General features: G+C 43.6%; 1 protein-coding gene across 1 annotated transcript in view; it reads left to right on the forward strand.

Moving 5' to 3' along the window:
- The window catches only part of LOC135498184 (molybdenum cofactor sulfurase-like), a 78982-nt gene that overhangs the window by 3454 nt on the left and 58167 nt on the right, over nucleotides 1–17361 (forward strand). The window contains exon 2 of the mRNA XM_064788385.1: nucleotides 16595–16751. Within this exon, the coding sequence (XP_064644455.1) occupies nucleotides 16595–16751 (157 nt within the window). The remainder of the gene's footprint in view (nucleotides 1–16594; nucleotides 16752–17361) is intronic.

The raw sequence follows: 17361 nt of genomic DNA on the forward strand, positions 1-17361 counted from the left end.
TTCAGCTTGATCCCAGATTACCGGGACACGCTGGTAGCAGATTTAAACAGAATTTCCGACAGAATTGCCGGAGATTACGATGAGGTGCGGGCCACTTTCAGCTCACCTCCCTCAGAGATCCGCAGAGGGGTTGATCAGGCCACCTCACATGCCAGGGGTTTAATCCAATTCCTGAACGAAAGTCCTCAGCATCGGAACAGCGAAGATGGTCGCTCATCATCCCACTCCAGATCATCAAGGTCATGCAGGTCCATCAGGTCAAGGAGGTCAAGTTCCTCAGTATCCAGCGCGTCCCTTGCCAGGAGAGAGGCTGCAGCGAAGACTGCATCGTTAAGAGCGGCTTTGTTGGTCCAGGATGAGGAGGATATGATCGAGGATCAGATTCTCCAGCTACAACTAAATGAAACAAAGAGAAAGGCGGAAGCTGAATCTCAGCAGGCCGTATTGAAAAGATCCCTTGAGCGCCAGAAGTTGGTAAAGGAGCTGAAGATGGAGGAAGCTCGTCTTCAGGCCTACGAAGAAGAAGAGGCCCCATCCGTGTCGGAGATCAGGCAGTTTCCAGTTCCTCCTATGTCGGCACAGCAGACTCCGATGGAACCAACCCGGGAACCAGAGAGGCTACCAGTCAACCCCATGACCATGCCTGCTACCCAGATGGAGCCACTCAGAGAGTTAAGGACGACAACCTCGCTGCAGTCACCTTTGCCACACGTGACAGTAACAGAGACCCAGAGGAAACAGGCACAAGTCCAACAGTCGGCTCAAGTCTTGTTCCACCCTCCAAGCGGGAGAGCTCCGAAGACAGAAAACCCAAAGAGATTGCCTGGATCGTCCCTGAGGCCTGAAGCCCCAGTATGGTCTCCACAACTGAAGACACCTGCCCCAAAGCAAGAGACGGTTAGCGATCTGGCCTTTATCGCTAACACCCTGGCGGCATCAATTAACCTGGGACGCCTTCCCGTGCCAGAGCCGCCCATCTTCAGTGGAGACCCCCTCCTCTTCCCAGACTGGATGGCCTCATTCAAGAGCCTCATAGAGAGTCGAGGTGTACCCTCTCATGAGAGAATACACTATCTTAAAAAATATTTAGGAGGCCCGGCAAGAGAAGCGGTTGCAGGCTGCTCTCTTCTTCGTTCAGAGAACGCCTACGAGAAGGCAAAAGAGATCTTAGAAGACAGGTACGGCAGTGACTTTGCCGTATCTGATGCATTCAGAAAGAAGTTGGACTCCTGGCCCAAGCTGTCTGGAAAGGACAGCAAAGGACTCAGGAAATTATCTGATTTCCTAGAGCAGTGCGCAATTGCTCAGGAGGAGGTGAAGGGCCTCAACATGTTGAATGATATCTGGGAGAATAGGAAATTACTCCAAAAGCTTCCAGATTGGATAGTTTCCAGGTGGGGCCGCACCGTCAACAAGATCAAAAAGACCAGAAGAGAGTACCCTACATTCAAAGATTTCAGGACCTTTCTCCTGGAAGAGGCCGAGATCGCGTGTGACCCAGTTGTTTCCATAGGATCGCTGAAGTCCCCAGAGACAGCGGTGGAGCCTAACCCCAAAGACGCGGCGAAGGGTACCAAGGGACCAGGAGCAAAGACCCTTCTTACTAAAACGACCGGTGACAACAAGAACACCACAACTACCTACGCTGCTCAGGGACAGACCAGCGTGTGCAGCTTCTGCGGAAAAAAGGGACATTACATTCAAGAATGTCGCTCACTTGCCGCAAAATCAAGACAAGAGAAGCAGGAGATTGTCAAGAACGGAGGTTTTTGCTATGGGTGTCTGAAAAAGGGCCACATGGTGAAGGAGTGCCCCAAACGCGGCACTTGCAAGCGTTGTAATGGGAAACATCCGACCAGTCTCCATGAGGAAAGGGGAGAGAGAGCAATTAAGAACCCCGACCCTATGAAGGATGGAAAAGAAGCGACAGAGACAGTGAGAGAGAAAGCTTCCTGCAAGAGGACAGCCTGTCCCACTGCTAAACAGAATTGTGCCATGATAGTGCCAGTTTGGGTGTCCAGCTCAGACAATCCTGACAAAGAGCAATTGGTTTATGCTCTACTGGACACACAATCAGACACTTCCTTCATACTCAGTCACACTGCAGGCCGGCTGGGGACACATTCCACACAAGCCCAGTTGAGTTTGTCCACGATGACCACGAAGGATAGAGTAATAAATTGCCAGAAATATCGTCATCTCGTGGTCAGAGGTTTTGACAGCAAGGAAAAGATCCCCATCCCGGTGGCTTACTCAAGAGAGTTTATACCAGCGAATGAAGACAACATACCCACACCAAAGGTGGCCAAAAGGTGGCCCCACCTCAGAGAGGTCGCCACAAGGCTTCAACCCCTCCAAGACATCGACGTGGGGCTGCTGATTGGCTTTGACTGCCCCCAGGCACTGGCTCCGAGGTCCAGCATCCTTGGGCAGGGTAATGAACCCTTTGCGATAGAGACGTCCCTTGGCTGGAGCCTTGTTGGAGGGGACTGCCTGCAGCCCTCGGGGGACAGTGTAGGACTATCTTGCATGGCTGTATCAACCAAGGTCCCGGAGACACTCCAGCTACCGGAAACACCAAATACGGTAAAGTTTGTGCTCAAGACAAGCATCAAGGAAACAACACTAAGACCACTCCACCTAGCCGAGATATTAGAGGCTGATTTCAAACAAGATGGACCACAAGAAAACACCGTATCTCAAGAAGACATCCAGTTCCTTCGGATCCTGAGTGAAGGCATCCACCAGCAAAAGGACGGCTTCTTCAACATGCCACTCCCTTTCAAAGAAAAGAAACCAACCCTCCCTTATAATATCTTCATGGCAAAGGTCCGGCTGAAACACTTGAAGCGCAGATTTAGAAGAGACAGCAAATACTTTGCCGATTACACAGCCTTTATGGAAGACATTATCAAGCAAGGAGATGCCGAAAGGGCGACAGAGGACAGCGATAGAAAGGGACAAATCTGGTATATTCCTCACCATGGGGTGTATCATCCCAAAAAACCACAGAAGATCAGAGTAGTTTTTGATTGTGGAGCTAAATTCCAGGGAACAAGCCTAAATGACCATCTCTTACAGGGCCCAGATCAATTGAATGGGCTCCTGGGTGTACTATGCCGCTTCCGTCTTGGGAAGGTCGCATTCATGTGTGACATAGAGCGCATGTTCCATCGCTTCCGAGTCAGAGATGACCATCAAGATTACATAAGATTCCTGTGGTGGGAAGGTGGAAACCTTGAGACAGAACCAGTGAGCTATCGTCTGAAGGTCCACCTCTTTGGCGCAGTTTCATCACCAGGGTGCGCCATCTATGGACTACGGCATATGGCGGAGCAGTTCAAGGACCTTAGCCCAGAAGCCTCCGCATTCATAGCTGAAAACTTCTACATGGACGATGGTTTAGGGAGCACAGACGAAGTAGAAGAGGCAATCAAGGTCATCAAAGGAGCGAGATCAATCTGCCAGAAAGGAAACGTGAGACTCCACAAACTGGCGTCAAACAGCAGGGAAGTGCTTGAGTCCATCCCGCCATCCGAAAGAGCTAAGGATATCATGGAACTTGATCTGTCACTTGATGACCTCCCCATAGAGAGAGCCCTTGGCATTCAGTGGTGTATTGAGTCTGATGTCTTCCAGTTCCGTCTGACGATCCAAGACCAACCCCTCACCCGACGAGGCATCCTGTCCATGGTATCTTCGGTTTTTGACCCACTTGGCTTCCTTGCACCATTTCTGCTGACTGGTAAGCAGATACTCCAACACCTTTGTAGAGAGAGCACAGACTGGGACCAGCCTCTTCCAAATGAGCTTCGCCCAAAGTGGGAGGGATGGAGACGGGGGCTGGTAAGCCTGGCCACCATAAAAATACCTAGGTGCTTCAAACCGACCGATTTTGGACCCATCAAACAGATGGAATTGCATCATTTCTCGGACGCATCGCTCACAGGGTACGGACAATGCAGCTATCTGAGATTAGTGGATGAGATTGAAAGGGTTCACTGCTCATTGGCAATGTCTAAAGCAAGGGTGGCCCCCCTGAAGCCTGTAACAGTCCCCAGATTGGAGCTGCAGGCTGCTGTAGTGTCTGTAAAGATCAGTGACTTTCTCAACAAAGAGTTGAAGATCAAAGAAATGAAGAATTATTATTGGACAGACTCCAGGGTTGTTCTTGGGTATATCCAAAATGAAGCACGCCGCTTCAAAATCTTTGTTGCCAACAGAGTTCAAAGAATAAGAGAGTCGTCAGAGCCAGGACAGTGGCGCCACATAGCCACAGATATCAACCCAGCTGACCATGCATCCAGAGGACTGGAGGCAGAAGAACTGGAAACCTCCAGATGGTTCAATGGGCCTGCATTCCTGTGGGAAAAGCAACTCCCTGAGGTAAGCGACTCAACACCTGATCATGATGAAATCTCAAACGATGATCCCGAGGTCAAGAAGGTCACAGCCCTAGCCACTAAAGCCACAGAGAGAACAGCGATGCTGAAGAGGTTTGAGAAGTTTTCTGATTGGTCAAGATTACTCTCAGCCATATCTACACTTCGTGAGCGTTGTTTACGCAAGCTAGGTAAAGGTATACCCGATTTGACAGAGATAAGAAGAGCTTCAGAGACGTTCATCATCCTATGCATACAAAGAGAAGCCTTTGCAGACGAGATAGACGAACTGCAAAGAGGAGAACATCTGAAGAAGGGCAACCAGCTCTATAACTTGGACCCCTTCCCAGATGAAGATGGAATCCTGAGAGTTGGAGGCAGGCTCAAACATTCGAACCTGAATTATAGAGCCAAACATCCAGCTATCATCCCCAAGAAGACTGCCGTAGCTGAGCTGCTGATAAAGCATCATCATGAAAAGACTGCACATCAGGGCAGAGGTATGACCATGAATGAGTTGAGAGCAAGAGGATTTTGGATACCAGGTTGCTCTGCCCAGGTCTCCTCACACATTTTCAAGTGTGTTGTTTGCAGACGTTTCAGGGGAACCACTCAAGTCCAGAAGATGGCTGACCTACCTAAAGATAGATTAGACGCCTCTCCCCCATTCACATACTGCGGAATCGATGTCTTTGGGCCATTTGAAGTGACAGAAAGGCGCAAGACCATCAAAAGGTATGGACTTCTGTTCACCTGTATGGCTTCCAGAGCCATACACATAGAGTTATTGGATGACATGACAACGGATGTCTTTTTGAATGCCCTGCGATGCTTTGTCGCCCTCAGGGGCAAAGTACGCCTAATCCGGTGTGACCGGGGTTCTAATTTTGTAGGAGCAAGACAAGAACTGAAAGAGGCTATGAAAGAGATCGATGATGCAACCATTCAAGCCCACTTCCAGGGCGATTGCGAATTCGTCATGAACTCCCCAGAATCAAGCCACAAAGGAGGCGTATGGGAACGACAGATCCGAACCATCCGCAGCGTGCTGAGAGTAGTCCTAGGATTGTCACATTCCCGTCTAGACACCTCCTCACTCAGGACATTGTTCTATGAGGTAATGGCGATAATCAACAGCCGTCCATTGACTGTAGAAAACCTCAACGACCCTACTGCACCCCTGCCACTCACTCCAAATCAGTTGCTGACGATGAAATCAGACATCTTGATGCCACCCCCTGGGGACTTCCCCAAGGAGGATCTGTATGCCCGGAAGAGATGGCGCAGGGTTCAGTATCTTGCCAATGAGTTTTGGCAAAGATGGAGAAAAGAATATCTCCAGAATCTCCAACAGCGCCAGAAATGGCAGAAGCAAAGAAGAAACGTTGAAGTGGGAGACATAGTGATCCTAAATGACGCAGACCTACCAAGATGCGACTGGAAGCTGGCAATGGTAGAGACGACTGAGAAAGGAAAGGATGATCTAACAAGAACAGTGAAGCTCCGGATGGCTAGTACTGAGCTAACGGCTGACGGGAAGCGCAAGGGCAACGTCCGATTCCTGGAGAGACCCATCCACAAGTTGATTATGTTGCTGGAAAAGTCCCCAGATCAGCCTGATTAATTTTCCTATAGCTTCCTGGTCTTCAATGGGTGGGAGTTCTTCTCATTCTCATTTTGTTGTGTCCTTTTACACATTACCTTCCAGATTGCGTTTAGATTTAAGTTTGTTTTTTTTTTTTTTTTTTTTCTTTCATACGACAATTATATGTTTTTGTAGATATTACAGTTTTGGATACGTACATAGTATAACGTTATGGAATTCCTCGGATTACCTTTGGTGATTGATTAGTTTAGGTTTTTTTGTGGAAATCACTTAGGTGATTTGGGTGGGAGTGTGACAGCAGGCAATGTGAGATGTTTTCTATTTTGTGTGGCTGAAGATGACTCACAGTTAGCATCTCTTAGAAAGCACTTTGGACGGGTCAAACTCTGGCATGAGTGGTACACCAAGGTTGTAGGCACTATGGACCACTTCACTTCCTGTTAAGAAATACTTGATTCTTACACCTTTCAAGATTTAGTCCCATTTTTGATTTAGTATATTTCATGATGGTTTAAGTTTAACACATCATCGTTTGGGTTTAAATAGTTTTCATGTTAGATTTCAGGATGTTTCCTTTCGTTTATTCCTTGATTATTAGCTGTGATTTACGGAGTATTTATTTGGTTATATGTCCAGGATTTGGGATAGTCAACTTCCTCCCATCTTTTCTCATACATGCTCTTGTCTTGGATAGATCAGAAACATTTATGCCAATTTCAATCTAACATATATCAGCGGAATCCTAGACCCCAGAATGCGGCAAACACGGTATGTAGTAAGCTATGCCTTTATTAATATCATGGAAGTGATATTTCCGTCTTCTAGTTATTCATAGATAGATATTTTGGACATGTAAAGTGAGCATCAAAATGAGCCATGTGGAGTCTTTGTTCTCCACCACATATGTACTTCATTTCTTAATTCATTAGTATAACCTTTGACAAGTGGCTTAACTGGTTACCATAAGACCATTCTTGAGCTTGATACAAGTATATCACACCTTTGGTGTTATATAGATGATTTTATATCTTTAGGACGCTAGTTTCTTATACCCTGTCTCTGGAGATAGGTTTAGCTTTAGCTTTAGGATTTCTTTCCTTTCATTCTGATCTGTGAACTCAAGATAAGTGTTGCATCTTCTTTCAGTCTTTTACGGCATCAACGACATACATAAGGAGTTAGAAATATTTGTAAGACAGAGAACGAAGAAAGATTTATCAATAAAGATGCCCGTATATCATATAAAGAGTGTTTATTCATCAGAACGATTGGTCCACCACCTGGGGCGGCTTGATTCCGTACAGAGTCCATGGCAGAATCTACAGGCGCTGCAGTTCGGTTCGCTGTCGGAAGGGATGATCGTACTCAAAGAGCGCTGCCGCGAGGAATGTGTATTGGAGAACAATGGGGCAAACAATGCAAGCCGGGGATTAGTAGGGGATTAATTCTGAGGTCTTAGGCCGTTCTCTCTCCTTCTTAATAATACCTCCATGAATGTAACAAACAGATGGCATTCACTGGCTAGTTCATTATTCGCTGCCCGAGTGCCATAGACACCCTGCGAAAATAAATTTTGGCCATTTTGAAAATGAAACGACCCTTTTCACAGGCACCGTGAGCGGTCCCTGGTCTGTTTCAATGCCCATAATCCTTGAATTGAATTCATACTTCGGTACCGCCACAACATCTGGTGTGTAGAGGGGAAAAACGTTTTTTGGGACAAGTTTGGCAGAATAGTGATGGGAACTTGTGGTTATTCCCGATCATGTTCGGCCAGCAAAGAGTTGATATTTTGTTCTCATCATTCTTCTGCCTCCTGTATATCTATTTTTAACGATATTTGCAATCTTTTAAAAAGCCAGGTGCCTTCAGCAGATTCTACTTGGCTAACTTGAGGGATTCACTTTGATTCTCTTTGAACTCAAATGGATGTTTTCCTCCCACTGACCCTCTTAAACCATTTGACGTTGCCATTGAAAAATCAGTCTGCGTCGCCACCAGAAGACAATATTGTGACGAGGTCGCGCAGGTGGCTGAGTGAATCAGTCAAAATAGTTCTCCTAAGAATAATCGTATACATGTATTTCAACATTTAATTATATACTGTGATAGTCTGCGAGCTGGATAGGCTTGCCTGGATAGGCCCCCCCCCCCACCAATTGACCAACTTGATTTTGAATGATAAATACAGTAGAACCTCTCTGTTAAGGACACCCTCAGGACTGACAAGTGCTGTCCAGTGCTCTTGGAGTGACTAGTTTGAAAAAAGTAGTTCAAAAGAAGTCCTGATTAGAGAGGTGTCCTGATTAGAGAGGTCAAATTGAATGGAAACAACCAACTTGGGACCAAAACTAGTGTCCTTAATAGAGAGAGGGTCTTCAATAGAGCGGGGTTAATAGAGAGGTGTCCGCTAAGGGAGGTTCCACTGTCTGTAATATATAATATATACATGTATGATTATGAATACATGTATAATAATACAGCGCTTTTTTAGGTTTCCCTGCTCAAAGCACTTTTGGGATACCATATTATTACCCCGGTCTCTACAGAAATCAATTGGGGGTTTCAAGCCCAAGGAGCAACCAGAAGGTGCTCACTTGAAATGACCAGTAGAGGAACCCTATCGTATTGATATAAAGCTCAAATAAAATTTTAAAGGCCTACGCCGTTCGTTAAAAAATTTTGAATTTGTAATTGAATTAAAAAATTTCAAATTGCGGAAACACACTAAATACAAATTTTCTCAACATTGCCGTTGTGTAGACTGATTTACAAATACTACATGTATGAATACCAAGTTTAAACAAATTCATATTCATAATAACTGCACTGCGGCATTGTGTATTAGTGGATTTCTATTTAACTGGGCCACCAGTAATTACGAGCGGTGTACCCCTTTAATGTTCGAGTGACCAGTTTGAAAAAAGTAGTTCAAAAGAAGTAGTTTTGGCACCAATGACGTTTGTGTTGATTCTCGCCAAGAATCAAGTCGAAGTTGCGAGCGCCTCACGCTCTAAGACTCCATTCCTCTTGGCCTTGTCTCGTGTTCACAGACATTTGATGAAGTAGGGACGGCTGCGTTGTGTATGTAACCCAAGGAGGTAAATGATTCAAGTGCGGGAGGAACAATCCACTGATAACAGCTGTTAAGTTCATGTTAAATGTTTTTCTCATGAGTTCTTGTTATCTTTAACCTTGAATTTGATCGGACATATCTGACTGATAGCTTTTAAGTTATGGCCGTTTAGTACTCGGTACCAAACACAACCGGACACCAAGCGTTCCCATGTATAATTAATCAAAAGATTGTTTCTCGCGCAGCCAAATTTACCGGGGAACTGCTTGGTGTCACTTAGACTTTTTTGTGATTGTTATTGCTGTTGCATACCTAGTGTATTTTGGTTTTTTGTTTTGTTTTTTCCCCCTGCATTTTCTTCCTTTCTTTTTCATATTGCCTTGTGGCTAAAATATAGAATATATGTCTGTACCAAACTGTACAGTCAGGGCTGCTAATGTCCCCTCGGCTAAATTCATCTTTGTATATTAAAAATGTTTTTTTTGTCATAATAAAAATACAAATACAACCGGACAAGACCTGTCATATTGCATCCCTCGCATCGCCATGAACGACCTTGTTTCTGAAATCTGTGCCGCGTTTACTCGGCGCAAGAAGTAGACCAAAATGAGACCACTTTGTTTATGATTCCAATGGTAGATGGCGTACTGATAACTGAAATGACTTTTCACCACAACGTCACATCATCAAAGACCTAAATTGACACGATTCCCTGCCGGTCCCAGTTTGCTCATGAGATGGAAAGGTCGACTCGCTTCAACAGCATTGGTTTCCTCCGGCTTCCCTGGTTTCCTCCTACAATGCAAAACAACCAGTTATTCTCTAAATAGCCAGTAATAAGCCAAATGATAGATCACGTTCTATCACCTCAAAAAAACAACATGAAAATTAGAGTTCACATCAGATTACATTGTATTTCACAAATTGAAAAATTTTACCTGAGGAAAAAATTCCTGGCGCCAATTAATAGTTTAAAACAAAGTACGGAAGATGACCTGAGCACCAATTAATCAGCCAGTTGAAAGGTATCATGATAACGAGGGCAATATCAAGTTTTATAATGAAGAAAGAAAGGATGTACCTGGCGTGACATTCCATTGTAAAAAGACCCCATCGCAATTCCCGACAGGCAATTTTGGCACATCCCGACGCAACTTTTTGGATGTTACAAATTTTCCAGAATTGTGCTAAACCAAAGTGTCTATCATTAGATTTTGTAATGCTGCTGAAACATGATTCTTGCTGAGTATAGGCTTTATTTACCAACCCTATTTGTTACATGGTTTCAGATTATTGAAGGGTATCTTTAATAGGATTAAAACGATCTCAATTTCTTAGCTTTCATTAGAACGCTCGCTACACCATCAGTAAGTCAGCTGCTATTCATAGCATGGCTCATGCGGTTAGGACTTTTCCTGTTGTGCGTTGATAAAATTCCAGTTCTGACAGTCATAACTAATATCCATGGTCCATATTAAAATATTGAAAGTTTATGTCACCCAGAACTTCTGTTGGTTTTCAAATTTATGTTTCGTTTCAGAAAAAAAATGAGAAAAAATATCTAAGCTGACAAATTCATGTTGGGTATGACAGCATCACTTAGAAAGTAATAAAATGTGATGTGCAGTGACATTGGCTATTTCAAACAAAACCAATAAGCAAGGCTAGCATGATCACCGACGGCAAGTTCTCTGTTCAAAAGATGATTGATAAATTCCGTGGCATGCCTCTCGGTGAAATGAGTTGGCAAACTCGTGCCGGTGTCTTCAAATGTCTTTTGTGGCGGAAATATTAAAAATACCCGCCGCGAAATTGATCGATCTTTAATATGATCAGGATCAAAGCGGAACGTGGCGGTTGGTTGTTGTTAGCGACACCTGAGCTTGGCGTTATTGCGCCAGTTTCTGTCATCTGAAAAATATTGTGTCGCGTTGAAAGGTTTGTTTGAAGTCGCTGTCTTTCCGTGGTTTCTCATGTTGTTAGCTTATTGCTCCAAATCACTTGATGCCCTACTTGTGACATGCTCGGATGTCTTGTTATCTTCTCAATATCACTTCGCCCGTTTTTATAGGGATTTTTTCGTCTTTGACAGCTTTTTGGGCGGTGCAGTATTATGTCTCGGCCAGATTCATTTAGCAGTAGCGCCTTGCTGCAAATTGTTTATCTGTCACTGATTGGTTGCAATTTATTGGCGATATTATGCCACGTGTGATGATATTCTGAAAGCTGTGCTGTATTCATTGAGTTAGCACCAGCGCCTTGCTGCAAATTGTTCCTCTGTCAGCAAAAAGGTGCAATTTTTCGATGATATACAGAAGGGTTCTCAACAGAGTTTTTCTTTAGCAGTGTTCCACAGCCTTTGAGTTAAGAGGGGGGTAATCTAAATTTTTGTTTTGTTTTCGCGTACTCTGGGAAAATTGTTCTTAGATTCTTGTTAAAAGGGCCTATTTTTAAGATGTCAAAGACTTCAGAAGCATTTTAAAGGCATTTGGGGTCAGAATTTAGCATTTTAAGGTGGAGTTGGGAGGTCATTTAAAAAATAATAATGAAATTTAAAACAATTTAAATGGGGACGGCCATTTTTAAGGGGGTGGAAATCGAACCCCCTTGGTGTGGGGGTGGGGGGGGGGGCGAACCTTTTTTAAAGGGTGTGGAGAACACTGCAGTCAAGGTAGGGTGGTACCCTTAATATTCAAGAAGTTTTACCAGTGTGCAACACGAGGTAGGATGGCAAGCAATTTTGTTGGTAGGGTTGCCTCATTAGACACTTTTACAAATTCTAGAGCAAGGTAGGGTGGATGCTTCCAAGGTTGGGTGGGATGCCCTGACAAATGACCTAGTGGAGAACACTAAGCCAGACATGATGGTATTCTGGAAAGCTGTATAATGTCTTAGACTTCAAAATAGAAGTGCCATCCTTTTAAAATAGTGCCTGAAAATAATAGCCCAGGCTACTGTAAACAGATTTTCACGAGACGTCTGATCACATTTTGGGCCTCATCCACTGAGAATCTGTGTGCGACATGTTTTGTAGCAACCCAAGAGGTTGGGTACTCTCACCAACAACTTTATGTTTTACACTTGTAAACTGACGGTGAAGGATGGTAAAAAGGACAAAAAAGTAAGGGATGTCTCATCTAATTATAAGCCACTGCACCCCTACATAATGCCCAAGCAACAAGAAGGCTGTTTACTTGTAATCAACATTCTCTATTGTAAGCCTTTCTCATCGTCTTCATCTAAATAGACTGGGCAGCCTTCCGTGAATGGATACCAGCGACGATGATTGAACATCAGTCGGGCCCAGCGAGACTTGTCTTGTCTGGCTGGCTTCCTACCTCACTTGAATATCAATGAAGTGATATAGTGGTTGTTGCCTCTCGAACGGACTAATTTGAGTTACTGATCTTGAAGTCTAATTCCCCTGTGGCAAATCCTCTTCGAAATCCATTTGTTAGTGTCAAAAGTATTAATACTTAAAGGCCTACGCTTTTCGTTCAATATTTGAAATTTGTAATCAAATTTGAGAATTTCAAATTGTGTAACTACGGATTGAAAATAAATTTTGACAATGCTGTAATGTAGAAGGATATACAAATACTGTAGAAAAACTGAGTTTCGTCCAATTTCTCCGTGTAATAACTGCACTATGGCATTGTGTATAACTGCATTTCTATTTTCATGGACTACCATTAATTACGAGTGGTGTGACCCTTTAAAAGCTATTCAAAGCCTTTGACACTGCAGTGATTAACATAAATTGCTGCTGCTATGGTTGGTGATTAGACCCTTACACGATGCTTTATTGATCGACTTTTTCTGGTACAAAATTTGGAACACGTCTTCTTTCTATCTCTGCGCCATAGGACCTCCGCCAACCAATTCCGCACTAGCCGGATGTGACACTGAAGACAGTCACATCCAGCTGGGACAAACCATATATCCTCCTATTCAATATTATCTTCTTTCTTTTCTGCTTACACTCTCACCAAAAGGTATCATTCTCAACTCTTTGACCTTTAAACTTTAGCGTAGTCAATCTCAAGCAACTGGTGGGTTCGTTTCTTTGCTTGGCAGTCACGGATCGAGAGGGTCAGAAAAGCTTCCTCTAGCCTAAATTTTCTGAAATTTGTGGTGTTAGCCCGAGTCAGTGCCTGGCATGGCATGGGCACTTTTAAACAAGACACCTCAATTTCACGACATTTTAGAAAGACAAAGCAATGTCGGGTATGTGCCTTGCTCAAGGAAACTGAAACAAAACAGCTGTGATCTCTCCAAGTGTTGATCCCACAACCCCCTGATTATGAGTCGACGTTCCAACTTTGCCTTTGATTTCCTAGACTGCCTATAATGTCGATTGCAAGATAGAATCGATTATTGAAGTGAGTCAACTTGAACTTCAGCGCAAACCCACCATTGGTGGGGTCATTCGTGCCAAAAAACTACTTCTTTTGAGCTCGATTCAAAAAACCTTTTCAAAAAGACTATTCAAATGTTAAAATCTGCTACAAACATTCTTTATCAACTTTCCCAAAAATAAAATGTAAGCGGAAACACAGCACAATAATATCGAAATTTGTAAGATGATTTTGAGGAGAACTATTTTGGCCAACTCACTCTGCCCCCCACACGACCTCGTCACAGTCATCATGTGATGGTTACGTGAATTAATTTTTCAATAAAAATGGCAATGTCGAATGGCTATAGTGGGACTACATGTGCGTCCACCTTGTTCCCAGGTACCCTGAACCTCGCACCCAGTAGCCCCTCTAATATCAAAATGTTTATAATGTCAAACTTGAGAAATAGAAATTTTAGACTATAATTGGAATATAAGCGGACACCAGTTCTTAAGCAGAGCATCCCTGTCTTATATATCATTTATAATATTTCGGCTTAAGATGATAAATATATCGCAAATCAATAAAACCAAGGGTATATAATCTTGTTACCTTCGATCTAACTATTCCCGTGGGTGATTTAAGTGATTATATGATCTGTTGTGATTGGATGTCATCAGAAGATCATGTGACATTATAAGGCTTGTTGTTTGTTATCCCTTCTGAGCATTTCTGTAGCAGACTGGTGAAAGGCGGCTGAGCTGAGGAGTTGCTGAGGGTTGTCTAGGGCTATTCCTACTTCTCCTCAACTTGGCTTGGCCGGTCGCTGAAGACATCTGATAAAGAGATAATGCCGCAAAAACGTGGGACAAATCCTACACTTAGCTTGTTTAGGGATATTGTAAAACTAAAAATGTTTGTGTATTTGCCTTTGCCTTTTTTGCGTTTACAAATAATTCCGAAAATATAAACTTTAAATTCGAATCACCAAGGTCTCAGTCAAGAGTCCCTTGCTTAACCAAAACGCCATGCAGCATTCTCCATACTAGCCAGCTTCTGTTTGAAAGCACTTCACAGCAACCATCACTAATTCACAGCCCAAATCACAATTGTTATCCCTAAATTCGCGTCATTGGCGTGCTGCCCAGCGCGTAGGTCGCGTGTAATTTACGAGCGGCTTAGAGAGATAAGCACGTCATTGATGCACAACTCGCGCGTACGTTGCACGTCACTGACGCAAAGCAGGAGGGATGTCATTTTTGTGATTTCGACTGGACAGTAAACTGCCAAATATTTGTGCCTCTTTTGTGCAAATTTCTGAAAAAGATCAAAAACTTTCATATTTTTTACTTTGGGGGATTATGAAATTTCTTTTGGATTGTGTCTTTTCACAATTTTATGACACATCTCAATCTAGGTTATTTGCAGAATCCTCAAGAAGTAAACACCAGTCCTGCAAAAAATTTGTGATTTACAGTAACGATTTCTACCGAGGGCTCTGGGTTAAGGCCTTAGAAAGACCAAGTCACGCCCAGGCCAGGATTCAAACCCACAATATTTGATGGTAATCCACGACCAGACATCGCACTCCACAGACTTGTGATGAGATTTGCTGACCACAGTTGGCCTATAACACCTGGCACACTCTCCATCGAAAAGGGCAGCTAGATCTTCTATCGTTAGTGTCCCACTGGCATGGTATCATGTCCACAGAGAGCTACGAGACACAACAGAGAATTAAAATCTTGTGATTGTAATTCAATAATAGATGAGGTTATTTCATGCTACATGGTTTAATAAATGTCTGCGTCGATTCCCGTGGGAGATGGCTGGTGGCGTGCATATATGAGAGGTGTTGTAGACATGTACAAGGAGTTGGTGCATTCTGTTGCTTAAATGCACAACTTGGTTATGAGATATGTTAGTTTTTCATCCCAAAATTGATTCCAGCAGGGCCATGACTTCTCGAAACAGGATAATGGAAAAGTCATTGAACTGCAATTGACAATGCACTAGATTGGGGGTGGGTTGGAAATGAAATTTACATTCTATGTCCAAAACTGCCTCGCAACATCGTCCAAAATCATTATTTGAACTCGGCATTTGTGGGATGTTACTGGTGGCGGTGCATGGTGTCAAGCAGAATCATTATCCTCCTGGCCAGGTATAGCCCACACCCAAGTTGTCCCTTTAAAACGATATTTTAACACTTTCAGTGCCATCCGTCATAGATCTATGTCACGTGACTGTTTCATCCAAAAAAATCCTCCCCTATATAGCCACTGACTTATAGTTGTCTTAGGCCTCAACGTTGAAGTAACACCATCTAGCAAAAAAGGCACAACTTATCGCTTGTCCCTCGAAACTGCCTCGTTAATGCCCATTCTTGTTCTCTCTGAAACCTGTCTGAGGTCAGGAATTCTCAATAAATCACCCAATTTTTCTTCTGGAAATCAGCCATTATTTGGTCATTTGGTGTAAGAAATGGTGGAGAGTTAAGGGAGGCTGGAAATAGGTCAGTTTCCTCGGCAATTGATGAAAAATGTATGAGGTGTAAGGTGGCGATGGCTGGCAAGGGAATCATTGGAATAAATAATGCAATCGCTGCCAGATTGACTGTCACTCTGGGTTTATTCTCCAATCAATAGCGATTGGTGGATAATCTCAGGGCATTTGATTGAAAAAGTGGGTCTGAGAGAAGGTTTTGCGGGGAAACTGACGAATGGCGATAGGTAGTCACAGAGGTTTTATTTGCCAATCAATAGTGATTGGTGGATAATCTCGGGGTATTTGATAGAAAAAGCGTGGCTCAGAGAAAGTTTTCTGGGTAATGTGACGAATGGTAGGGGATAGTCACACTGGCTTATTCTCCAATCAATAGTGATTGGCGGATAAATCAGGGGCAGAGGCCCCCCTCCGCCCAGAAGTTACCCAAAAGATTTCTTTTTGACCATGCTCTTGGCCGAAAAATTTCAAAAAGTGTCATATTGCCCCCAGAGAGCTTTTTGTCCCCCTCCCAGATCAAAAAGGTAAAAAGCTAGCAAGGCCCCTGTTAACTTTAGTGTTTGATAGAAAAAAATGGCCTCAGAGAAGGTTTTCTGGGTAAGCCGATGAATAGTGGGGCAATATCTTCAGCTACTGCTTTGGATCAAGATGTTTTATAATTTTCAATGTTGATTCTTCGTTCCAGATGCCATTTACCTCGACCACACCGGTGCTACTTTATATGCCAAGAGTCAGATTGAAGCGTATTCTGAGGACCTGTTGACTCACGTGTACGGGAACCCTCACAGTCTCAACGCCAGCAGCCAGCTCACGACAGACTTGGTGGATCAAGTCAGGTTCAGGTCAGGCACAATTTCATATTTTCAGACCTAGCATATGTGTTTACCAGATCATATTTATGCATCTAGACTTAGAACTGTGAATTCTAGTTGACATCTGTGATGATAATCAGCTGCAAAATGCATGTAAAGGTCTAAACTGAAATTTGTTTTTCACTTTCCCCACCTTCAAAATAAATCCTTGTGGAAGCCTTGCTCGGTGATACTGCTTCTGTTTGCTGCTGACTGCTGGGCACATAAAGTGCTCCAGACTCGCTCGTGAAATCTTGCCGGCAATTCCACACTTATTAAACTTTAACATTTCTACTGCTCACGGGGTGTCCAGACTTCACCTCTACTTTGTAGCACTTCCACTGTGAACTTAATCGGGAAAACATCTTTGAGTTATTTGCTTACTTTCATAGAGTTTTCCATCCTGTGTACAGCTGTTTTTCCCTGGGCTTTTTTCCATGTTAGCTGAACTTGAGTTTGTTTGAGTTTGCCTGAAACTGGTTCCTTAACTCTGGAAATGCAACAAGTTGAACAGAACTCATCTCGTGAAATCGAGATAGATTTTATCTGCAAGAAGACCTGTCACCTTGTACATATTCTGGGGAAGTTGGCAATGCTGTTC

The sequence above is a fragment of the Lineus longissimus genome, chromosome 13 (assembly GCF_910592395.1).
Source record: "Lineus longissimus chromosome 13, tnLinLong1.2, whole genome shotgun sequence".
Taxonomy (NCBI): domain Eukaryota; kingdom Metazoa; phylum Nemertea; class Pilidiophora; order Heteronemertea; family Lineidae; genus Lineus; species Lineus longissimus.